General features: G+C 42.9%; 1 protein-coding gene across 1 annotated transcript in view; it reads left to right on the top strand.

Annotated features, from left to right (window-relative positions):
* MLXIPL (MLX interacting protein like) overlaps positions 1-23240 on the top strand; it is a 735879-nt gene that overhangs the window by 624087 nt on the left and 88552 nt on the right. Inside the window, exons 8-13 of the mRNA XM_085649671.1 lie at positions 2949-3100; positions 3585-4164; positions 5942-6012; positions 11307-11505; positions 17261-17355; positions 19130-19249. Coding sequence (XP_085505797.1) covers positions 2949-3100; positions 3585-4164; positions 5942-6012; positions 11307-11505; positions 17261-17355; positions 19130-19249 — 1217 coding nt within the window. The remainder of the gene's footprint in view (positions 1-2948; positions 3101-3584; positions 4165-5941; positions 6013-11306; positions 11506-17260; positions 17356-19129; positions 19250-23240) is intronic.

Raw genomic sequence — 23240 nt, 5'->3', positions numbered from 1 at the left:
GGAGCAGTGTGTAATGCAGCAGTGTGTAATGCAGCAGTGTGCGCAGCAGTGTGTGGCGTGCGGTAGTGTGCGGCGTGCAGCAGTGTGTGGCGTGCAGCAGTGTGTGGCGTGCAGCAGTGTGTGGCATGCAGCAGTGTGTGGCGTGGTTTGTAAACAACAAGAAAAGCGGACTTCAAAGGAAGGGTGGGAGGGAACGAGCATATGGGGTGTGAGTTATAACGAAAGTTAATTGTTGTGAGAGGGGATGCAGGAAGTGAGGCCGAGCGCGCGCTGGCGAAAGCAGTCTGCTGCTTTCAAGTCCGATGCCAGATGCCAGCTTCGCGCTTGAATGCCTCACATGCACTGGCCATAAACCGCATTCCTAAGGTCTTGTGCCCATTACTAAATCTCTCTGAATGCGTGAGGCGGCGCACGCGCAGGAAGTAGCTGGTGGCAAATGGAATGCGCGTGGTTGTGCGCGTAACCGCCACTCCATCCGCCTGGGAAGCATTTGGGAGCATTTTCTGAAGGCCCTACATAAGTCTCGCTGAGCGATCGCTTACGCGATAGCCAGGCGAGACCTAAAAAGAAGGGAGGATTGGGGGCTTCCCACCCCCCACAAAAAAACAATGAAATAATACATAAAAATTAAATATATGTATATGTGGGAGGTTTACTTAGCTTATATATACTTATCGTTCATGGTAAAAGCATCTGCCTGGTAAAGGCATGTGTTGTAATGTCCTACATTTGGGCTAAACCTTCCTAAGAATTCAAGCAGACATGTCTGTACCAGATGCTGTTTCCTCATCGGTACATATTTGCTTTGCAGCAAGAGTTGTCAGCCCTGGAAAGAGGAGGTGATTGTCACTGAAATGTGGATGTATCATGTATGTAGTATTTGTATTGCTCATACCCTGCTGAAATACGCCATTATAAGTTTTCTACCTTCTGCTTTCATCATATTTCCAAATTTACGTTCTTTTTTGTGTGTGTAAAAGCATTTCTAATGCATTTTAAATGCTGTAGCTTTGATATTTATAAGTACCTTTCATGTTTGGGCAGGTGTTTTCTTCTTTGAAGTTTCCTAGACAAGTTTCCATAGCGGTCCAGTCAGCATTTATGATTTGTTTCATTTAATGTTGATAAAACCATTTATAGATTCAGGAATTGGCAACTAAAGATGTAATCTGTCAGTCAAGTACTTTATTGCGCTCAAACCCTAAAAACATTTGAACATCAAACATGTATGATCAGACATGTACAGGTTTAATTAAACAAAGAGACATCTAGGACCAGGGCTCCTGCTAAAAAGCACTAAAGTTGCTTAACTCTCTCGGATATTTGACAAAGTATTTAAAATGGAATAAAACATCTGATATGAGTTTCTGTGGCCTGCCGCTTGTTGCGTCAGCCTTAGCACTAAAGAAGAGTTTAGGTTGGCACTGCATTGCCCGGCCCTAACAGCTGTACTTCTAAAAGGGCAAAATAGTGTTTATTTTAGTACTAAATTATAGGGGGATTGAGTGAAACCTCAAAAGAAAGCAGAAGAAAGCGGGAACAGCCAGGTTATGGATGGCTTTGGCAGAGGTCTGTTCATTGTTAGTAGCATTAGTGCACTGAGACACTTGTGAAGGAATTGTGAAAATATCATGACCCAGAAGGTGGACTGAGAAGTGTCCTATTGTATATTCAAACACCAGCATGTATGTATATGGTGTTTTGATAGGGTGAACTTAGCTAAAAGGCAATCGAGTCCTGTACATGATCAACGACAAGCACAAAGTCACAGGTAATAGAAGAGGAAGCTGAGTTGGTTTTCCAAATCATAGGTGCATAGATGGAAAAGACCTGTTGTCTTGTTTTTTTTTCTTTTTTACACTTCTTCGTCAGAAGTCTGATGGTGTCCTAGCTGCAGGTGTGCCGAGTACCATCAGAGATAGTGAGCAAGATAAGGGGAAATGCTGGTCATGATGGCTTTGTAAATGATGCAGCTGGTTTTGAAGATGGTATGGTCTGGCAGAGGGAGCCAATGGACTTCCATCAAGATAGGAGTGATGTGATCATATTTCTTGAGGCCCTGACAGAGGCAGGCCATGGGGGTATGGATGTCCCTAAGGGACGCTAGTGTAAAGTCAGTGAGACCATGGAGTAGGGCATTACCATATTCTAGATGTGAGACTACGAGGGTTTGAACAGCAGTTGTGAAGTCGCTTTGTTGAAGAAATGGGTTGTTTTTCTCTAGCAGAGATAGTTAGTATCAGACAATCTTTTTTTGGCAATGTTTGGGGTGAGGTTGGTGTCTAGAGTGAATCCAAGGGGCTTGGTATTTGGCGAAAGATGGGGTTTAAAGCTGTCAAGGTTTATGTCGCTGAGCCAGCTTTGTGCTGCAGTAACAGGAATTCTTTCTTGGTTGGGTTGAGCTTCAGGTAGGTGCTGGACATACAGGTCTGGATGATGTGCAAGCAGTGTTTGAGGCGTTGGATTTTTGAAGCAGTGGAGACTTTCAAGAAGAGATGTGTATCTTTGGCCATATTGGTTAATCTTGATGCTATTATCTGTGAGTAGAGCACTAAGCGGCTCCATGTAGAGGTTGAAGAGGACAGGAGACAGTATGGAACCCTGTCAGACTCCACAGATGATAGTGATCTTTTGTGACCTGGAGGTGCTCATGTGAACAAACTGGTGCTGGTTGAAAAAATAGGCGGAGAACCAGTGAAAGACATTGTTGGTGAATCCCATTCAAGATTATGAGATACATATGATGGTCAACTCTGTTGAAGGCAGCTACAGAGTGAGCTGAAACCAGACAGGTAGTCATGCAGGAGATGGTTAGCGCTGATATAATTTTGAGGCTGAACATAGACGACATAATTAAATACCCGGATTGTTGAGAAGGGATTTGGACAAAGTGTTATAGTCTGTTCAGTATCTGATATGTCACTATGATTGTATGTCTTACCTTACAGATCTCTTCAGCAATCATCGCCCATGCCCCTCACAGGTGCACATGTGTTACCAAGACCATCTGTGTTATCCTTCCATAGATGATAATCTTTGCACCAGCAGCATGTCTGCTGTCCACGCAGAAGCCCCCATCTCATCTAGTGGGTGCCTACAGGTGAGCATGGGGTACTGTGTCTTTCTCATCTTGTTGCTGTCTTTTTTACTCTCCACACTATTTCTTGATAGTCTATACTTTGCTGCTGACATCTCTCTGCCAGACAAATCTGTTGCTTCTTTCTTGTTTACATCTGTCTTTTCCTTTTTTGTGGAATCTCTAGTGAGGCTGCACCCTCTGTAACACATCTCTAAACTGTTTGGAATTTGCAATGCTGGCTGGTGTGGACCATGATGCACCTTAGAATGTTACTCAAAGATTGACCCATTTGGATGCTGGTAGACTGTGATTATTATCCGTACAGACATGAATGTGGACCTCTACTATCTTCACATGCACTTCCAATTGATTTTGAGTTCGACAGACCCAAAACCTGTTGTGAGAACTTTTCATCTTTCTTCTTATCTTGCAACTCTTTCTACTGCTGTAATTCATATGACTTTTCATATGTCCAGTGAATTGTATCTGTTTATTTTGATCTTAGTCTAACAGCACCTGCTCATCCAGGCTGGATCCAGGCCCACACTGCACATCCTTCGTCGGTTCCAATTTTCACAGTTCTTCGTTGCCATTTGACTCTATGAGCACAAAGCAGAGATCCTTCTTGCATTATGCTCCACCCAGTGACTGCTTGAATGTAGAGTGCTTTGAACCGATGTACCCCACATCTGCCATGGGATCCCCTCTGAACATGTCGATGATGAGCCAGGGTCCCTCTGACCAGCCTGTTTCAGTGCCTCAGTCCAAGTACAGTTACCCAAGCACGGCCAGCCCTTCGTCAGTCATTACACACACTGCTTCTTCGCCATATACGTCATGCTTTTCTCCACTAGCTCCTGGCCTAGGTTACTGTTTGGACAGTGTGGTAACTGGATATCCTACAACATCAGGCCTCCAACAGCTGAGCACTGACAGGATGAATGTGCCTAAAGAACAGTCCATCCAAGAGGATGGCCGGCAACGTGCAACTACAGGAAATGTCAGGACAAAGAGACCAATGTCTTCACTTGCTTCATCATCTAGGCTTAGACAGACTGGCTGCCTGACCCAACTCCTGACGACAGGTAAGAAATATGTGGAGCAGATAGTTTGATGGAAACCCATGTTTGCTGTGTAAGGCTATTTTCAGTGAATTGCTGTTCTGTAATCTAGACTGGTAAGGTTTGTATCCTGATATTTCAAAGATATTTGTATAAGAGTTTTCAAAGCCAAAGACCCCATGTGTAGGTTTAACCTCGGGTCGTACACCAGCATAACGCTGCACAAGAGATCTTTTGTTGTAGAGGCAGAAATAACACTGCTCAGAACCTGGGACCATGTACATAGGCATCTTGTCGTAGAAAAGATCTTTGAGCAAGCACGTAGGAGAAACTATTCACAACAGTTCTGTGACACTGCAAGATAACACAAGAAATGTCGACAGTATGTACAGACAAAGTCTTGGGGTGTGTGGGAACCAGCATGAAGGCATATGGCCGCCCGAGAGACCTGGGGCACATCTGCTAAAGTATTGTCACTTGTCTTTGAGAAATGGTCTGTTTTGACCCATGAAAGACTGTCCCGCTTTCCCTATAATTAATGGTTGGACATCAGATGTATTTTCCTGTTTTTTTGGTTGTCAGTCTCACAGGTTAATTGCTGTGCATCCTCCTGACATTTTAATTTTGCATAAGGTGCATGCTGTCTGGAATTTGTTATTATAGGGGTGTACACCATTGCCAGCATGTTGGGTGATTTAAGGTAAATATTCCATCTCATGTAAAACCCAAATAGTGCCTGCTTGCCATGCTCCTAAATATAAATGCAGTCATTTGTTTTCTGTTATTATAAGACTTTACAGATTTACAAAGGTATTTTGTTGTTAGTCATTTTTTCAATGTTCGCTCAGTATTATTAGGTATTCTATTTTCAGAGAGGGCACTGTGTGTGCCCCTGTGGCCTTTGTGCACATTCGCTGGTTCTAGTTAGAGTGTAGTATTTGATCTGTTTTGTATTGGTCATGCCTGTGTGACATCACCTTTGCTGTGACAGGAACGTGCATCTGCTAATGTTACTGAGGGTGAGGTCTTCACCTCCAGTAGGGTTCTAAATTTCCTGTCATTCCTCTTGTGTTCTTGCATTAGCAAGCAAGCGCAGCGTGATTTTTACGGTTGTTGTTGTGTGCTTCAGGACGTTTGCAGGAGTGGTACTCAGGAGCCCTGTGCCAATTAATGTAGGTTTAAACATGCTCACATGGTCAGAAACCACAGATCTGTGTAAAAGTGATACATTGATACCTTCCTCCTTCTGAACATCACCCTGCTGGCCCTGAGGCACATCACTCTGTGAGACTGAAATGATTTGCACAGCTCGGTATTGTAACTAACCTAGTGCTCTACTGATGCACAGCACCCTGTGCTCACCACAGACACAACATCCAGTGCTGACCTCAGATACACCACAACATTCTCGCTGGAGGTGCATCGTCCGCTGCTCCCCCCTGGCCTGACACTTCCCTGAATCTCATCGTCTAGCAAACATGTAAGGCACATGGCCACTCACTCCCATCGGGCATATGGCCCTCTGCTCCTTGGTGTGTGATTTACCTAGTGCTCCCCTGTGCCCGTCGCTGCACATCAGTGTGGGACCTGAAAGCTCACACAGCCCTAGGCTCCTGAACTATACACCCCTCCATGGTCCCATGATGCACTGTACACAGTTCTTCTCTAATACATAGCAGGCAGTGCTCTCCTAATTCCCAGCACCCAAGCTTCCAGTCACAGGTTTGTTCCCATATCTTAGCTGAGCTTTGAAAACTCCTTGGCCATCCCTGGTTACCTTGCGCACTTTCCTCTTTTGCAGTGAAGCCAGAGCCTGCAGTGGAGTCCCCTACTCCTGGTGGCCTCATCCTTCCTGCATCAGCTGGATCCCAGGTAAGATGACCATCGAGGTCTGATGTTCTGCATTTATAGCAACGGCTTCCACGGTGTGTGAACATGGAGTTGAATGGTGCTCCAGGTAGGAAGAAACCAAGTTGAGGGCCCAGGTGCGTCAGGGAGGATCCAATAGTTACCAATGCAAAATCACAAATGTGGAAAAATATTTTGCCGCCTCTCTGGAGTTCGTGGAAATGTTGGTTTAAGTGGGTATTAAAAAATCAATTGAACTGCAACCAAAAAAAGGTTCTACTTTGACACAATAACTGGTATATCCATTGATCAGAAAGGAACGCTAAAGACTTGAAAAAGAACAATAATTTGAAGTTCTCCATGTTTGCTTGTTCCAGATGTGGCTTCAATTCCTGTCTGGCCCAGAGGTGAAATTACTTACCTATTCCAGCTTTTGTTTGGTGACACATGGCCCAGTCATATAGTAGTGGTGCTGTCAGCTCGAACGCAAGCAAAGAAAATGGCCCGCCATGTGTGTCAGGCACAAAAACACTGCATAATTGTGAAATGTCCCCTCACAGTGGTGGACCGCGGTTCCATGCACATATTGTGTTAATGATTGCTACTTTCTTGCAGCTGCCCCTGCACTGCACGGGTGCTGCAGCCTGGCTGTTTTTGTCTGCATAATTTTGCAAAGGATACAAATGAGGAGAAAATGTATCTGCTTTGAAGCATCTATTCCAGTTACTGTATCTCCAAGAATGACTTCTCTGGAGCTTCTGCTAGGTCATTTGTCGTCTCTGCATCCTGCCTTACAGGTCCTTCTTCATTCTAGTGCACAGGTCACACACTGCCTTCTGTATCTCCATAGAAGCTCAAGGTTCTGGAACCGGCTAACTGAGACCTACAAAGCAGCGTGCAGCACAGCTGACGGGATGTCGAATCGGGCTGCAGAATTGCATGGGGTGCTCAGGATTAGAACGGTGTCAGGACATTGAAAGCAGGCAAAGCAGTGCCTGGACTGACTTGGATTAATCATCAGAGCTGTGTGGTGGACAAACACTAGACCAGCAGATTGGATGGTCTGTAGGTATGGATTAGAGGCTTTGGCAGAGCTCTGTGTAGGATAAGCAAATGTTAGCAAGTTGGGTGTTTTGTAGACCTTGGTGAAGTACGTTATACAAACAGGTTGAGTGGTGTGCTGGTCAGAGTGAGGGTGCCTTAGCAGAACCTTGTGGAACAAGGACTTTTCTAGCTGGTGTGGGATAGATCATAGTTGGTTGTGAAACGTGTCCGGTCCAAGCGATGACAGATGCGGCTCAACAGCATAGGGAACATTCAGGCAGCGCAATCTGCTGATCTGAGTACTAGAATAGTAGTCGTACTAGCACAATTGTAGCAGTTGTGTAACGTCTCCCTGTGATACTTGTATGGGGTTGTGTAATAGTAGCGGTACCAACAGGATTGTAGCAGCTGTGTAACGTATCCCAGTGATACTTGTATGGGGTTGTGTAATAGTCGTAGTACTAGCAGTATTGTAGCAGTGGGTAACATAACCCTGTGGTACTTGTATGGAGTTATGTAACAGTAGTTGTACAAGGAGGATTGTAGCAGCTGTGTAACGTAACCCAGTAATACTTGTATGGAGTTGTGTAATAGAAGTAGTACTAACGTCTCCCTGTGGTACTTGTATGGAGTTATGTGATAGTAGTACTACTAGCAGGATTGTAGCTGCTGTTAACGTCTCCCTGTGGTACTTGTATGGAGTTGGGTAATAGTAGTAGTACTAGCAGTATTGTAGCAGCAGTGTAACCTATTCTTGTGGTACTTGTATGGAGTTATGTAATAGTAGTACTACTAGCAGGATTGTAGCTGCTGTTAACGTCTCCCTGTGGTACTTGTATGGAGTTGTGTAATAGTGGTGCTACTAGCAGGGTTGTAACTGCTGCTAATGTATCCCTGTGGTACGTGTATGGGGTTGGTTGATAGTAGTAGTACTAGCAGTATTCCAGCAGCCGTGTAACATATCCAGTGATACTTGTATGGAGTTATGTTATAGGGTAGTACTAGCAGTATTGTAGCAGCTGTGTAACATATCCAGTGATACTTGTATGGAGTTATGTTATAGTAGTAGTACTAGCAGTATTGTAGCAGCTGTGTAACATATCCAGTGATACTTGTATGGAGTTATGTTATAGTAGTAGTACTAGCAGTATTGTAGCAGCTGTGCAACATATCCAGTGATACTTGTATGGAGTTATGTTATAGTAGTAGTACTAGCAGTATTGTAGCAGCTGTGTAACATCTCCAGTGATACTTGTATGGAGTTATGTTATAGTAGTAGTACTAGCAGTATTGTAGCAGCTGTGTAACATATCCAGTGATACTTGTATGGAGTTATGTTATAGTAGTAGTACTAGCAGTATTGTAGCAGCTGTGTAACATATCCAGTGATACTTGTATGGAGTTATGTTATAGTAGTAGTACTAGCAGTATTGTAGCAGCCGTGTAACCTATTCCTGTGGTACTTGTATGGAGTTATGTAATAGTAGTACTACTAGCAGGATTGTAGCTGCTGTTAACGTCTCCCTGTGGTACTTGTATGCAGTTGTGTAATAGTGGTGCTACTAGCAGGGTTGTAACTGCTGCTGATGTATCCCTGTGGTACGTGCATGGGGTTGGTTGATAGTAGTAGTACTAGCAGTATTCTAGCAGCCGTGTAACATATCCAGTGATACTTGTATGGAGTGATGTTATAGTATTAGTACTAGCAGTATTGTAGCAGCTGTGTAACATATCCAGTGATACTTGTATGGAGTTATGTTATAGTAGTAGTACTAGCAGTATTGTAGCAGCTGTGTAACATATCCAGTGATACTTGTATGGAGTTATGTTATAGTAGTAGTACTAGCAGTATTGTAGCAGCTGTGTAACATATCCAGTGATACTTGTATGGAGTTATGTTATAGTAGTAGTACTAGCAGTATTGTAGCAGCTGTGTAACATATCCAGTGATACTCGTATGGAGCTATGTTATAGTAGTAGTACTAGCAGTATTGTAGCAGCTGTGTAACATATCCAGTGATACTTGTATGGAGTTATGTTATAGTAGTAGTACTAGCAGTATTGTAGCAGCTGTGTAACATATCCAGTGATACTCGTATGGAGCTATGTTATAGTAGTAGTATCCCCATGGTACAATGCACTTTGTTTTATCGGAGTAATAGCTTTGTATTCCAAAAACAAGATTCTGAATTCCATTATATTCGCTGATAATAACTTCTTCCAAACTAAAAAGGCCCAAGATGTATCCAGGGATTCACACTACTGAAAAAAGCTGATCTTTTTATAACTCTTTATCCCCCGTTCTTAAGACAGACATTAATTACCCACTGACTCGATCACAGGCAATTATCGATAGAACCGCATTAGTAAAAATATCAATATTATTACTTGTTATTTTTATTTTGAAGCCTCCTTGTTTTCTACTGTTGAGTTGCTTTGATACAATTGGTAGGTTACTATATGAGTTTTCTTTTGGCCCATCACTGACCTCTTATAAGTCTACAGACCTTTTTCTCTATTCCAGAGTAGTCGGCCTTGCCCTTCCAAATGTTTTACTTTGTCAGGCCTGTTTTGTGCATTCTTTTTCTCATTGTTTTCTTATGAATTATATGTTCTTTTGTTTCTTTGATGACTCACTAATCGCAAACATGACAGGAAGGCCATGACTTACCCTTTTTTGTGCAAACCTCTTAATATTAAAGTATATGACATTAGCTACATTAATTAAGCAGAAATGTTTTTTTTTAATTCCGCGGTTGTGCGCGGAGCAAGTCAAAATATGGGAGAAGATTATCCATGTCAAGCACTACTTGGCTGGGTGGAAGACAGTCAGCATGCAGTTTCGGAGGGGGGTTGAAAGTATACCTTTTTATATTGTCAAATATTTAGCACCTTTCAGACTCTGCCCTTAACCAAGATACATGGTGCATTAGGTATGGCAGAGTTTTTTCAATCAATCCCATAGTTATAGGGATTTTTCTTAGAATGAACTTCAAGTGAATATAAGAGACAAATGTAGTATTGCACTAAATGGATGCTATAATACACCCATTCCTTTCTGCATAACATCTACACTAATGTTTCTAGTCAGTGTCCCACTTGTCAGGATGACAATGTCAGGGATTGGGTATATATGGCTTTAGTGTGTCCTCCTACCTGTTTCTTACCTGGTGGGAGTTTCATGAGGTCCTGTATAAAGCTAGCCATGGAGCCGAACCCTCGCCTTTTAGGCAACACACCGTATGCCTAGGGCTTGTGTACGTCAAAAAGGAAATTCATTTCCCTCGTCATGTTAAAAGCAAATACTCCTCACGCAATTTTGGTAATCATTCCAACTACTGACGTATGCGTCATGCTGCAATAAACTAGATACAGTTTGAAAATGTGAGTGTTCGTGTGCTTAAATTAATGGGCCAGATAGAAAATTTGGCAAAACTCTGGGGAAATTTATAAGGGAAAGTTGACTCTTAAGGATCAACTACTAAGAAAAGCTATTATAAAGGATCAAAGCTTTTAGCAATATTGATGATGTACAAATTATACGAAAAATTCTGTCTACGTTTTGACCTGTAATGTTTTATATACATATTTGTAACATGGAATTCACAATACAAATACATTTACAAGACATGGCTTTATAACCGAAATGATGCCAAAAAAGATAAAATGTTGAAAATAGAAAATGCATTTCTTGTTTCTATTTAGCAGTGACTGCAAAGCTTCACAGTGTAGCCCTCACTCCCCGCTGCAATCTGTGCAGTTGTGTCCGCTGGGACTTCTGAAGCCGGCTGTGCTTTTCAATAAATAGGCACCAAGGACTGTGAAAGGAAACATGCATGTTAGCAAGGTGTTGCAAATTACACACTCACTAGTCCTCACAGACAAGTTCATAGTCATGTGTACTAGTTAGTGGGAAATGGGTTATGCCTGGAGCTCCTGTGCTGCATAGTGTGAGCCTGGATGCTTGTGTAAAGACTGTGTACTGGGGTCACAGCTGCACTGGGGGCTGGCTTGAATTTGCAAAACTAGGTTTCCTTGTCGATGTACCCGAGAACAAATAGTAGCTGCACCACTGCCTCCCACTAACATACAGAACAAGATCAAGAACAAGAAAGTCTCCCATATTGCAAGTCTATTTCTTCTTTTATCCTTGATACGTCGATTTATTAACACCAATACTAAGAGTTCACAGCTTTACTTGGTGAGTAGATCAGCTTCACCTTCTTAGAAGCAGTGTAACACATGTATCTGAAAATATATGTATCTTTTCACAGCTGTGCCAGGTATCGGATCTCTCTCCTCGTCTTTCACCGAGTACAACACAGCAGGTGCTGTTAAACCCACTGGTGTCGTCAGGATCCAGCCCCACTTTGTCTGTTCCTGCTCCGCTGCAAAGAAGCCCATCCGCCTCTTCTCAGACGGGCTCCATGCTGGTCCCAAAATCAGAGAGACTCTCGCCGACATCAGCCTGTGGTGAGACAAGTGTTTCTGGTGATGTACTTATCTCTTCAGGAGGATCTGGTACCTTCCTGTGATGATGGCCTAATCTAACCAACACTTGAGTCGTGAGAAAGACCTGATATCTTTTCACAGTAAGATGAAGGCCCAGCATTTACATTAGGAAGTGGGATTCTCACCCTTGGAACATATTGCTTCTTTTATTTCTAATAGATTTCTGTGATGCAAACCTAGTCTCCCTGATGCCTTCCTGGGGTGAGGACCAAACCTCCTGGAGCCCATCAGTTGTCAGAACCATTGTGTGCGCCCTCACTTTCTCTTTTGTTGACAACACTGACTTGCTAATACTTTTAGATAGAGCAAATCTAATACCAGATAGCATGCTGAGCACTAAGCCTTCTTCTTAAATTGCTTTAGAAGGGGAACTGAATGTTTGCCATTCATGCTGTCTTGTATTGATTGTTGTCTTCATGTGAAGAGAGCCTGTTGTACTGGAAAACTTCTTGTTGTCAAGAGCTAATCTTGGTGGCTCAGACATAGGCTCCAGGACACCATCATAGAGTGAGAGTTTTGCTTTATTATGGTACTGCTGCTCCAATGTCTTCTTACCCTAGTGCAGAGGTCTTCAAACTTTTGTACGTTGAGCCCCCCCAGCTGAATATTTTTAGATTTTGGGCCCCCCCACCACCTGAAAGAAATTCTGGAATCGACCGCCACGCGCATATTCCGGGCATATCCAGCATATAACGTTCAATACAATAAGAGTGTTTAGTAAACTGCAGGTTTGTGAGTGGGTGTGGTGAAATGACAGAGGCTTATTACACAGCTCAAAACACCACTTTTCAAGATAAAATGTGCGCAGATTGTTTTTACTAGGATGCTTTGTTTTACACATGACATAGATTGATATTAACACCCTCAACATAAATGTGACACGGTGTGCCTCTTTTTCAGAGACTATCAATCTGTGGATGGATTTTTTGCTACTGCCATCCTCAGATTCTGCTCCACATCCAGTCTTGAATGGTACTTAGTATTTAACACCGCAACTGCTGAAAACCCAATCTCACATAAATAGGATGAGCTGAAAGGCAAGAGAGTTTTGATAGCAGTTTCTCCCAAAGCTGAATATTCTGCAGACATTTTCAGCCAAGACAGGGACTGTAAGGGAGACAGTGTTAGATTTTTCGAGCTCTCCCTAGCTCAGAGCTCATACACGAGAAACAATTCTTCTCTAGAAATCATTAACAAACATTTTAGGCAGCATTATAATGGGATAATTGCCCACCAGCCAGTTATGGATCCGAAGACAGTTGAAAGTCCACAGAGAGGGCATTGAACGAACACCTAATTGAGAATTCCTAAGTAGTACGATAAGTTGCTTGCCTGAAGCAGTGGGAGTTTAGGACACGTCGGGCTTATGTTTAAAAAAAATAGAACTAATAATAAATTAATGATGTTGTCTATTTTACTTCATGGTAATGTTGTCTGACAGACTTTGTGATGGCATGGACATGTTAGTAATTTTGGGTGCCCTGGGCCAAAACTATTTTGGGGGCCCCTGTTCAGTACAGCTTTGAGTTTAAATGATTTACTTTCAGCTCTGCCATACCCTATTTAGCCAGGCAACTAACGGTGCACAGGCACTGTAGTCGAAATTCTAAAAGCGTTTACATCTAATATTCCGAGATAGTGATGTGCTTTCACTGTTGTAACAAAGCAGCAGCCCACTAATTTTACAGTGATTAATATCTGTGATATCCTCCAATTTCTCATACGTGAGGACTCGCTTGGAGCTAACTTTTTTATGGTTAACGTTTTTATGGTTGTTGCATGAAACAAACACATTTCTCTTCAAATAGTAATAGACTCCCTCACATCAATCACATTAAAAAGAGATTAAACAAAACGGTATTTGCAAGAATCTGTTTAGTAATTATTCCAGGCCATCAAGGCAAAAACAGAACTCTCTCTATCAAGGAGCCCCTGGAAGGCAGAATTGCAGTGCATTTAGATGTCTCCTTTTGTAATTTAGGACGAAAACCTTGATGGGGCAGGACATGCCCTTACTTGTGTACAGGGGTGAGTGAGGTGACCATATGAATTTGGGTGCGCATGTTGGTGCAGAGTGGGACGAATGAATGTATGGTTAGTGGTGGGCTTATTTGAGTGAGATTGCAGATTGAACAGTGAGGGGGACAGTTGAGTGAAGTGTCACGAGTGCAGGTTGAGTCGTGGGCTCGTGTGACTGCAGGGTGAGGTACAGGGTGAACAGCGCAAGTGCATTGTGAGTGCAGAGTGATCACTGTGAGTGGAGGGTAAATGGGTCAATGGTGTGAGTGCATGGTGATCAGTGTGAGTGCATGGTGATCAGTGTGAGCGCATTGTGATCAGTGTGAGCGCATTGTGATCAGTGTGAGCGCATTGTGATCAGTGTGAGCGCATTGTGATCGCTGTGAGTGCAGCGTGATCACTGTGAGTGGAGGGTAAGTGGGTGAATGGTGTGAGTGCATGGTGATCAGTGTGAGTGCAGGGTGAGCGGGTGAATGGTGTGAGTGCATGGTGATCAGTGTGAGTGGAGGGTAAGTGGGTGAATGGTGTGAGTGTATCGGATCAGTGTGAGTGCAGGGTGAGGGTGAAAGTGAAGGGCGAGAATGAGGAGCAGTTGTCTAAATGCAAGGTGCAATCCCAGACACTTGAAGTAACTCAGCATGTTATTGACTGCAGCGTAGGGTTTCAAATGTGTTAAACTATTGCTATTATGGCAGTAACCAGGGATCATGGTGGAGGAAATAAATAGTGTGCTGATCCCGCAACAAACTTCCAGTCTTATGATTAGGGTAGCCAGCTCATTATTTTGTTGTCACAGATGGTATAAAAATAAGCAGTCACCTAAAGCCGTATTTTCAGCACTTGTCTGTGCATACTTTGAACAGCAAATATAAATAGAAAGAACTTTTAATTGTTTTCTAGAGCTGCCTGAATGATCCATGACTGATAATAAAAGGAAACAAAAACAGAAAAGTCACATTACAAATGAATACATACTACTTTATTTATAACCATATTTAGTGTCAAGACAAGCAATTTGCATGCTGTTTAAACAACACATGGCTGGCTGGCATTTTGCGCGCCTGCCTGTGTAATTTTAAAAGAAACTTTCAGGGATGTTTTAAGGATTTTGAGGGCCCTGGGCCAAATGTATTTTGGGGGCCCCTGTTCGGACCAGCTTTGATTTTATGATCCAGTCTCAGCTCTTTCATGCCTTCTTTGGTCAAATACTAAATGTGTGTACATATGATATTCAGGGATAGTGATGTGTGTTTTCAGTATGTAACACAACAGCACTTCACTAATATTACTTCTAATCTTTGTCACACCCTCCCGTTTCTCATATGCGAGGTCCTGTATTGATCTAAAATAACATTTTATATGGATGTTACATGACGCATAAACAACTTTTGGCTGCAAAATGTCTGTAATGGACTCTTCTTTACATTAAAAATGAATGATAGAAAAACACTATTTACAACATTGTGTTTAAAAAAAATTTCAAGGTCACGAGGGCAAGACTCTGTAGAACAGAGCTGGCTCTTTCAGCACCCCCCATCCCCCCCCCCTGTTTTAAAAGGCTGGGGCCCTGGGCCAGAGCCCACCTTGCCCATGCCTTAAAACATCCCTGGAAACTTTGTCTCCTTTCTGGGAAGAACTATCTCTCCCAGGAGGGGGTTAATTCATAGACCTGAAATGCTTCAGCTGCAGTGGGAGGCAAGGGGTCTCCTCTGCTGTGATATCGAACGTGAAGGAACAGGACTGTCTGTTCGTTTGCTTTCGGTTTTCGCAGAGGAGACATCCTGCCTCCCACTGCAGCTGAAGCGTTTCAGCTCTATGAATTAATTCAGGACCTACTTAACAAATGTCCCAGACACACTGGTAGTTTTCTCCTAGCATGTGAGGGACATTTAAAACGTTGTTCTGTCTGGTTCCACCAGGCTGTCAGTGGCAGGCCAAGAATGAAGGGGCATTGGTGTAAATGACATTGGACGGCCTACCCTTATTTGGGCCTTTGGCTTGGCATTGGGTAGTGATGGTCTTTGAAACCACCCCTAGATTGTCCCAGTGGTGTTGACAGAATATCAGCTCAGTAAAGAAAACTAGCACCTCACCCAAGGATGAGCTTCACAATACAATTGAATATGACCAATGCTCCCCATTCATATGATCCATCCTTTTTTCCATCCAAAGGCCCAGAGCACCTTTATCACACATACATTGCTATTCTTTAAGAAGATCTTCTCCTTCACCAATTTGAATATCTTCCCAGAGCCAAGGTGGCTTCACTTATGGTCTGTGGGCATGTCTACTGAGCATGTCTACTTCAGAGACGCATGCAGGTACCTGTTTCAGTTTGTTCCGCGCATTCTGCAGGGGTTTTACTTGTGTTGCTGCTTCTCTGAGCAATTCACAGTTCTATATGTACCTAGACAGTCACAGTCCGAGACTACATTTCCTCATACTCCGTTCTCTCTTGTTCGTCCTACTGCAAAATCTACCAAATGGCTAAGAATATAAAACGGACAGAATGTAGGTGAGTAATAAGGGTGACGTCATGGTGATTGTATGACTATTAGTTTAAGGGTTGGCCTTTCCCATCTCTCTTTCCACTCATTATGTCATTCAGTAGAGCGCTACAACAATAGGGTTATTTTCATTAGGACATTAGTGATGATGCACCACAAAGCGGGGGCAGTGGAGAAGGTGTATGGGCCACATATAAACAGGCGTGATGCTGACTAGGATTCGTTTTGATGAACTACACTAAAATGAAGTTTTCAGTTATGTCAGTAGATGGCAGATTTTATTGGGTACAAAAAGAAGATAAACTTGTAATAGGGGTAAGCAAGTGACCATAAGCGGAACATCTTACTGCTATACCAGGCCGGGTCAGAACATATAACAAAACAATACATTCTAGAGGGGAAAACATAGGAATTGACTCAAGAAAAAACAGAGATAAAATTAATTTAGAAATGGCTTTTTAGAAATTAGAATTAAAGGAAAAAGATAATGTTTTCTAACTGATAAATCTGTGCTGATGATGCCTTGTGGTCCCTCTCACATCGCATCAGTGTTTTCCTGTGGATCGAGTTTGCTTTGTGGTTGCCTGTCATGGTAAGGATCATGATTGTACATATTATGCATTAGAATAAGAACTGGGTTTATAAAGTACAACAAATGAATTTGCAAAATAGCTCACTCCCCCTTCTAAATAAAAACATGACACCTTTTAGAATGAAGCTATCTAGTCTTCCAGTGCAATTAGACTAATTGGCATGAGTATGAGCAACCATAAACTAGGATCCTCATCAGCGAACCACAGAAAGCAAATCTTGATGGGTAGTTCATCCAACCCAAATACATTACCTCAGCACAAGAATACAGTTGGTTGTGTATCAACCCTGCTGTCAGGGGGCACTGAATCTAATCTCTGTTCACTGTTTAGATGAGTGAGAAGATCATTTCTGCCTACACTAATATAACATACTACTTCATCACAGGTCAATCATACAACTGTTAGATTTGCACACACACATTAGTGGAAGGGTGGAACCCTAAATCTTGGCGGTCATACCCTATCTATAAAGCTGGAGTAATCTGAGATTAAACATTTCGTGTATGCAGTGTGACCAATTTCAGAACTTGCCTTTCTCCATTTACGACCTTCATATCTTCCCCTTTTTTTTCATTCTGTGTGTTTCCTCACCTCCAGGTGACAGCAGGCGGAGTTCTGGATCAGTGTCACCAACTCTGTCCTTGGGACTTCAGTCTTCTTTCTCTAGCCCTGGCAGACCAGCGTCGATCAGGGTGAGTCCTATATGGTGGTCTCGGAAGCACCCAAGATTGGAGAGTGTAGCTGTAAAGCATTTTACAGAATTATGCTCAAGACCTTGGCAGATTCAGAGCTTTTACAACTACGTAGGGTGTTTAGCAGTCCTCTTCATATATTTCTTTACTCCATATTTTCAATTTATTTGTTAAGCGCAAACCTGTCTTCAGAGGTCAACAACTGCTGTGGGGATACAAAAAGTTGAGTAAACATAGTACACTTGCAGAGGTTTATGTAGGTTATGTAACTGAATTTATCATTCAGTAATTATTATATGTCACAAGGGTGGCTGTCCCATTGTTATACATTCGAGTTATTCATTGATCAGTCTTAATTGATTGATATGATGCTGTGGCTAGATTACTTGTTATAAGGGTCCTCTACTGAAGTGGATTCCTTAGATGAGCTGGGAGTGACAGTAAACGCCAGGCCAAAAATGTTTGCAAACTATTCCTGCAATATACTAATGATGGGGTGCAGTAGAAAATCATTCCACAGTTTTGGCACATAGCAGAAAAATGCCTTGTTTGAAGATCATACGCTTGGTAGGTAACTCATCTGGTTTGCTGGTGTTGAAGTCTTTTTGGAAACTTCAGTATATTCCACTTGATGCAGGCTGAAGAGGAGGGGAGCCAGTGCAGATCTGTGATATATAGATATAAAATATTGCACAAGAGTGAGGGTGATATCCCAAGGTTCATGCCAGATAGAGACAACAGAATTAGATGTTTATGAGTTACCCCAAGAAGGAGAACACATTCTGATATGTTGGTGTAGTTCAGCTTTACAGCTGCCATGCTCAGTTAGATGAGACGGAAGCTGGGATTTGCTTGTGCTAATGAAATCCTGCAGTAAAGGTGAGTGTTTTGGCTTACTAATGGGTTTTAAAGGCCGCGAGTGGTAGGGTATTTAACTGAGCACTAAAGAGGCTTCACTTAAAGATTGAAGACAATGGGTACGTGGTTGGAGCCTTGTGGAGTTCCTCAAGAGACTGGGAGCGTAGGGGATCTGGAGATATCCCTTTTTGAAGACGATGTATTATCCAGAGCGGAAAGAAAACCACCAGAAAATGGTCTTGGTAATACCTCATAGGAGCAGCAAGTAGTTAGGATGGATTGTGGTCAGCAGTAGCAAAAAGAGGTGCTTGTGTCCTCTCTTGCCCTGAAGCAAAGTGCAGCATTGACTACCTGAGTTTCTTGAGGGGTGGAAACATGAGTAGCAGAGTGTAGAAGGCTGTTGCAGTAACTGTGGGATCGCTGCTGAAGTGCTAATGTTTTGATGATAGTGTTTCAGAAGAAGTTGGGGAGGCAGTGGGAGTTTCAGAATTCACATAGTTTGAGATGAGTGTTGTATTAGGAGGTGAGGTATGCTCCTTTTCATCTGTCGAGGTACATGTGCCTGATTGTGACACAGTATTGGCACTTCCTTACTCCCCCCACCTTGGTGGAGAGCTTCACGGAAATTACTTTGAGGCACTCCTCATTCTTCATAAACATAGCTTTGGCAGCCTCTTTTGTCCTCTCCATCAGGTGAGTGAGGCAGTAGCCCTCACTCAACTTTGCAGAAGTATTGAGACTGCATTATGAAGATCTTATTGGGTATGATAATTTATTTGGAGACAATTCCTGGGGTTATGATTTAGCTGCAACCACAGTAGGATCCTACTCTTCCTCTCTGATGACCCACAGTGATTGGCTGACTGATAAGTTTTCTACAGGAGTCTTGAGTAAATGATTTTCTTCCTTCTCTTAGATGGAAACCCGTCGCATCACACACATCTCAGCAGAGCAGAAGAGGCGCTTCAACATCAAGCTGGGATTTGACACCCTGCACAACTTGGTGACCACGCTCCACTCCCAGCCAAGTCTGAAGGTAAATGCAGCTTAGGAGGGACCAGAGCAAGAAGGACATTTACTGTAGACAAGGTGCATACAGTACAAAATAGGAGTCCAGGATGGGTGATGGTTTGAAGCAAGACTGAAGGATGTGATCACTTTAGAATACATGGGTTTCTGCAGTCCCTGTCTAAAACAGTCTCCAATTTCTTTGGTATAGGCGACTTGTGATGCACCTAGTCGCTTATTATAGAGAAATTACATAGCCGCTCAACTGTAATAACTTATTATAGTTGAGTTCTGACATCACAGTGCCTGCTGCCGGTGCCAGCAGCCATGGGGAAAGGCAGATTAGTTCGCAAAACGTTCATTTTATATCTTCTGCTCTGATTTTCTAACTGTACAGTGACAAACAGAAAGGAGAAATGTATGGCAACATTTTCTTTTTTGCACTGCCTGATTATTATACGAAAGTTAGAATCATTCTGCATGTTTAAATGCATTCCGAGCCACTGTCCCTTTTGTTTTGTTTTTTCACAACTGATTTGTATTAAACCTATTCTCGTATCTTTTTACAGCAAACATCTAACAGCTTTTTAATGTGTTTTATTTTGCACAAGAGAATCTATTTTTATACCTAATTTATGCACACTTTTAAGTGGGTTTTGGTAAAGCTTACGGTGTGACCATGTATTCAATTCTCTGCCACACATAAGGATATTGCAGGTAACCTTGAAGTTCCAAAACCTTATAAAGGAACTCATTCTGTATGGGCATGGAACTCCTCTGTGACTTGCAGTATCATCGTAATGTGTGGTAGGGGATACTTTACGTAGTAATCAAAAAGAGCTCACTACTTGGTTTATGTACGTGTTGTATGTGTCTGTTTGGGAAAAACCGATTGTTTTTTTTATGAAGGCCCTCACCCACCAACCTAGTTGGTGGTATGCTTCATCATCGGGCCCCACCCGAGGCACCGAGTGTGCCTCAGGTGTGCTTCGACGCCTGGTTACAGCGGAGCAGGTTGTGTCAAGTGAGTGTGCAGTGGGGTGTTTTGAGTGGGGTTTTAAAATACTGTCCTAGAGGTCCCAAAAGATTACTTTATTAGTGGGCCCTGGGCAGGGTTAGAAACAAGGCTTTTGGACGTGGTTGGAGAGACTTATGGCTTGTAGGAGCCCCTGGCCGGACACAACAGGGGATTCAGAAGATCCAGAGACAGTGCCAAAGTGCATAGGAGTCTCGGATCCCCGCCAGAGACTCATGAAGTTTGTCCTCCGAAGTTAGGAAGTACAAACTGAGAGGAAAACCTCCTCCTACAATTATAGCACCTTAGCGTGTGCTTCACATGAAGGCACTGACAACACGTGAGTCCCTTGATCCAGCCCCTCACACATAGGTCCTGACGAAAGCCAGTTTAACAAATAAGGCCTGGCTGAAACTAGTTGACCACACTGGACACGGGAGACCATAAGTCTCTCCAACCACGTCCAAAAGCCTTGTTTTTAACCCTGCCCAGGGCCCACTAATAAAGTAATCTTTTGGGACCTCTAGGACAGTATTTTAAAACCCCACTCAAAATACCCCACTGCACACTACCTTGACGCAACCTGCTCCGCTGTAACCAGGCGTCGAAGCACACCTGAGGCACACTCGGTGCCTCGGGTGGAGCCCGATGATGAAGCATGCCACCAACTAGGTTGGTGGGTGAGGGCCGTCATAAAAAACCAATTGTTTTTTCCCAAACAGACACATATAACACGTACATAATCCAAGTAGCTAGCTCTTTTTGATTACTACATATCCCTCGGGGAAACAAACTAGCTACTCTAGTTCCTCACTCTCCTCGTGGTTTCAAGCAGGGGATACTTTACCCCATATATATTAGAACATTGGAATGTTGAGAGTTCCATTGAAGACAATGGAGTGCTCCGGGCTTCTAATCGCTGTTAAAAGCCTGGAGCTCTAGCATTTCAATGTTTATTGTTCACAGGTGTTGCTGTGAACAAAGGCCTCATGGAGCCCGAGGGAATTTAAATCCCCTTGGGCTCACTGAGCCCTTTGTTTTCTTGTTAGTACATTCTGCCCTCTAGTGGCAGAATGTTCTAATAGCCTTATAGCCCGCCATAGCAGAGCTATACCGGTCAGTATAGCCTGCTACCTTGGGCTATAAGGCTATATTAAGCCACTATTAGATAAGGTCCAATAATGTTTCAAAGTGAAGAAAATTAAAACGAGTTCCACACATCCAGCAGTTAGTGTCTAGAACACCTTCCCACAAAGGTGGTTACGTTTGGATTTAGTATGATCTGTGCGCTCTCTAACTCTACACTTCTGGGATCCCTCAGCTCATAATTTCTCGGCTGCAAGCGAGTAAGGTGGTCTGGCTTAAGATCGGGAAGGCAGATACAATAAGGACATAAAAAATGAATCTGGGTTCACATAGATGACCAGGTAAATATGGTGTAAAGGAGGCCCTTATCTCTACGCTTTGTTATAGGTGTTTGAGAGCAGAGGATTGGGACCCTAGGCTGTTGTACACAGATCGGTTTAATAGTGACATCCCTATGTCAGAATACCCTCATCAACCATACCAGTTTAATGCAGTCCGTCTCCATCACTCTTATATTAGAGATTCATTGTTATCTCTGCATCTAATGTATAAATTAATTCAAGACAATGGAGTATAAATAATGTGACCACCTCACTCCAGCTCATTATGAGCACTGTCTGTAATCTTTAACTTTTCACCAGCAAATCTTTGATTAAAAATGTGTTAGCTTAATTAGTTCAGTGGAATGCAAAACAAGACTACAGCACTTAGAATGCTTTAGGTTATCACATAAGAGTCCAGGACTGGCACCAGTAGTCATAATGACCTCAAAGGAAGTGGCCGTTCCAAGTATAAATAATTCTTACAAACTAAAATGTAAATTAGAACATTGGCATTTTAGGAGCTCAATTTCAGACAATAGAGTGGTTCAGTCTTCTAATGGTTGGTAGAACCCAGAGCTCCACCATACCAGTCTTGCCGTTCACAGCTGCCGCTGTGAACAAACGCCTCACGGAGCCCGAGTGGAATTTCAGTCCCCTCGGGCTCCGTGAGGCCTTTGTTTTATTTGTTAGAACATTCCGCCCTCTAGTGGCAAATTGTTCTACTAGCCTTATAGCCCTCCGTAACTAACCTATACCGGCATTAAAGTCCTGCTCTCTGTTTGAAGGCCCTTGCCTTCGGCACGAGCCTGTAACGCTGGACCAGGCCTTTAATGCTGTATAGTCCGCTACGGCGGTTTATAAGGCTATAATATAAATATTTTGCTGCTCTCTCATTGTAGTATGCCATGTGTGCAGGGGCTTAACACATTCACCTGCAGCGCTCAGGCCCCACTCATCATGACATCCGTATTCAACTTCAGGACTATGATTAGCGCTGATTTATGGGCGTCTGAGGCCCCTAAGACATTCTTCAGGGACTCATCATTTTTCGGAATGCCACTGGATGTGTGATCATTCACATCATTTTGAATCTCACGAGTTTCACGTGTTTCATGTTGTAAGCAAACTGTATTTTTTATTCAGAGCTTTAAATACATTTCTTCAGACCTGTACCCTCCGAATCAACACTACTGGACAGTGAGTTATCAGTTCATTGAACAATTCTGAAAGTAGAGATTATGGAGACGTGTTGTGCTCTGTTGTGCCTGCACGGGTAATTTCCAGGCCCACATTTGTTATTTCGTTATGTTGTGTTATTATAGTTATAGCGTTTTATAAGGCACAGTGACACCACTGTAGCAGCCTCAGTGACAGAAACACTCAAAAAGCCCGGTTTCAGCTTCTTGCCTGAAATGAAGATAGATTTTAATTTAGTGAACCGAGCTGAAGGTTCCTGAGGAAGCGCCCAGAACCGAGAATGCCTGACCTGCTCTGACTCACAGAGGAGGGGCTGGTAAATGTTTCAGTCAGTGTTAGGTGCTTGTCTGGGATGTCCTGGAAAGTAAAGAGGTGCTCCCTGCGTGGAAGGAATAATG

Source organism: Triturus cristatus, chromosome 3_2 (genome assembly GCF_964204655.1).
Source record: "Triturus cristatus chromosome 3_2, aTriCri1.1, whole genome shotgun sequence".
NCBI classification, from domain to species: domain Eukaryota; kingdom Metazoa; phylum Chordata; class Amphibia; order Caudata; family Salamandridae; genus Triturus; species Triturus cristatus.
The sequence above is the reverse complement of the archived record's forward strand: the minus strand, read 5'-3'. Positions and strand labels throughout refer to the sequence as shown.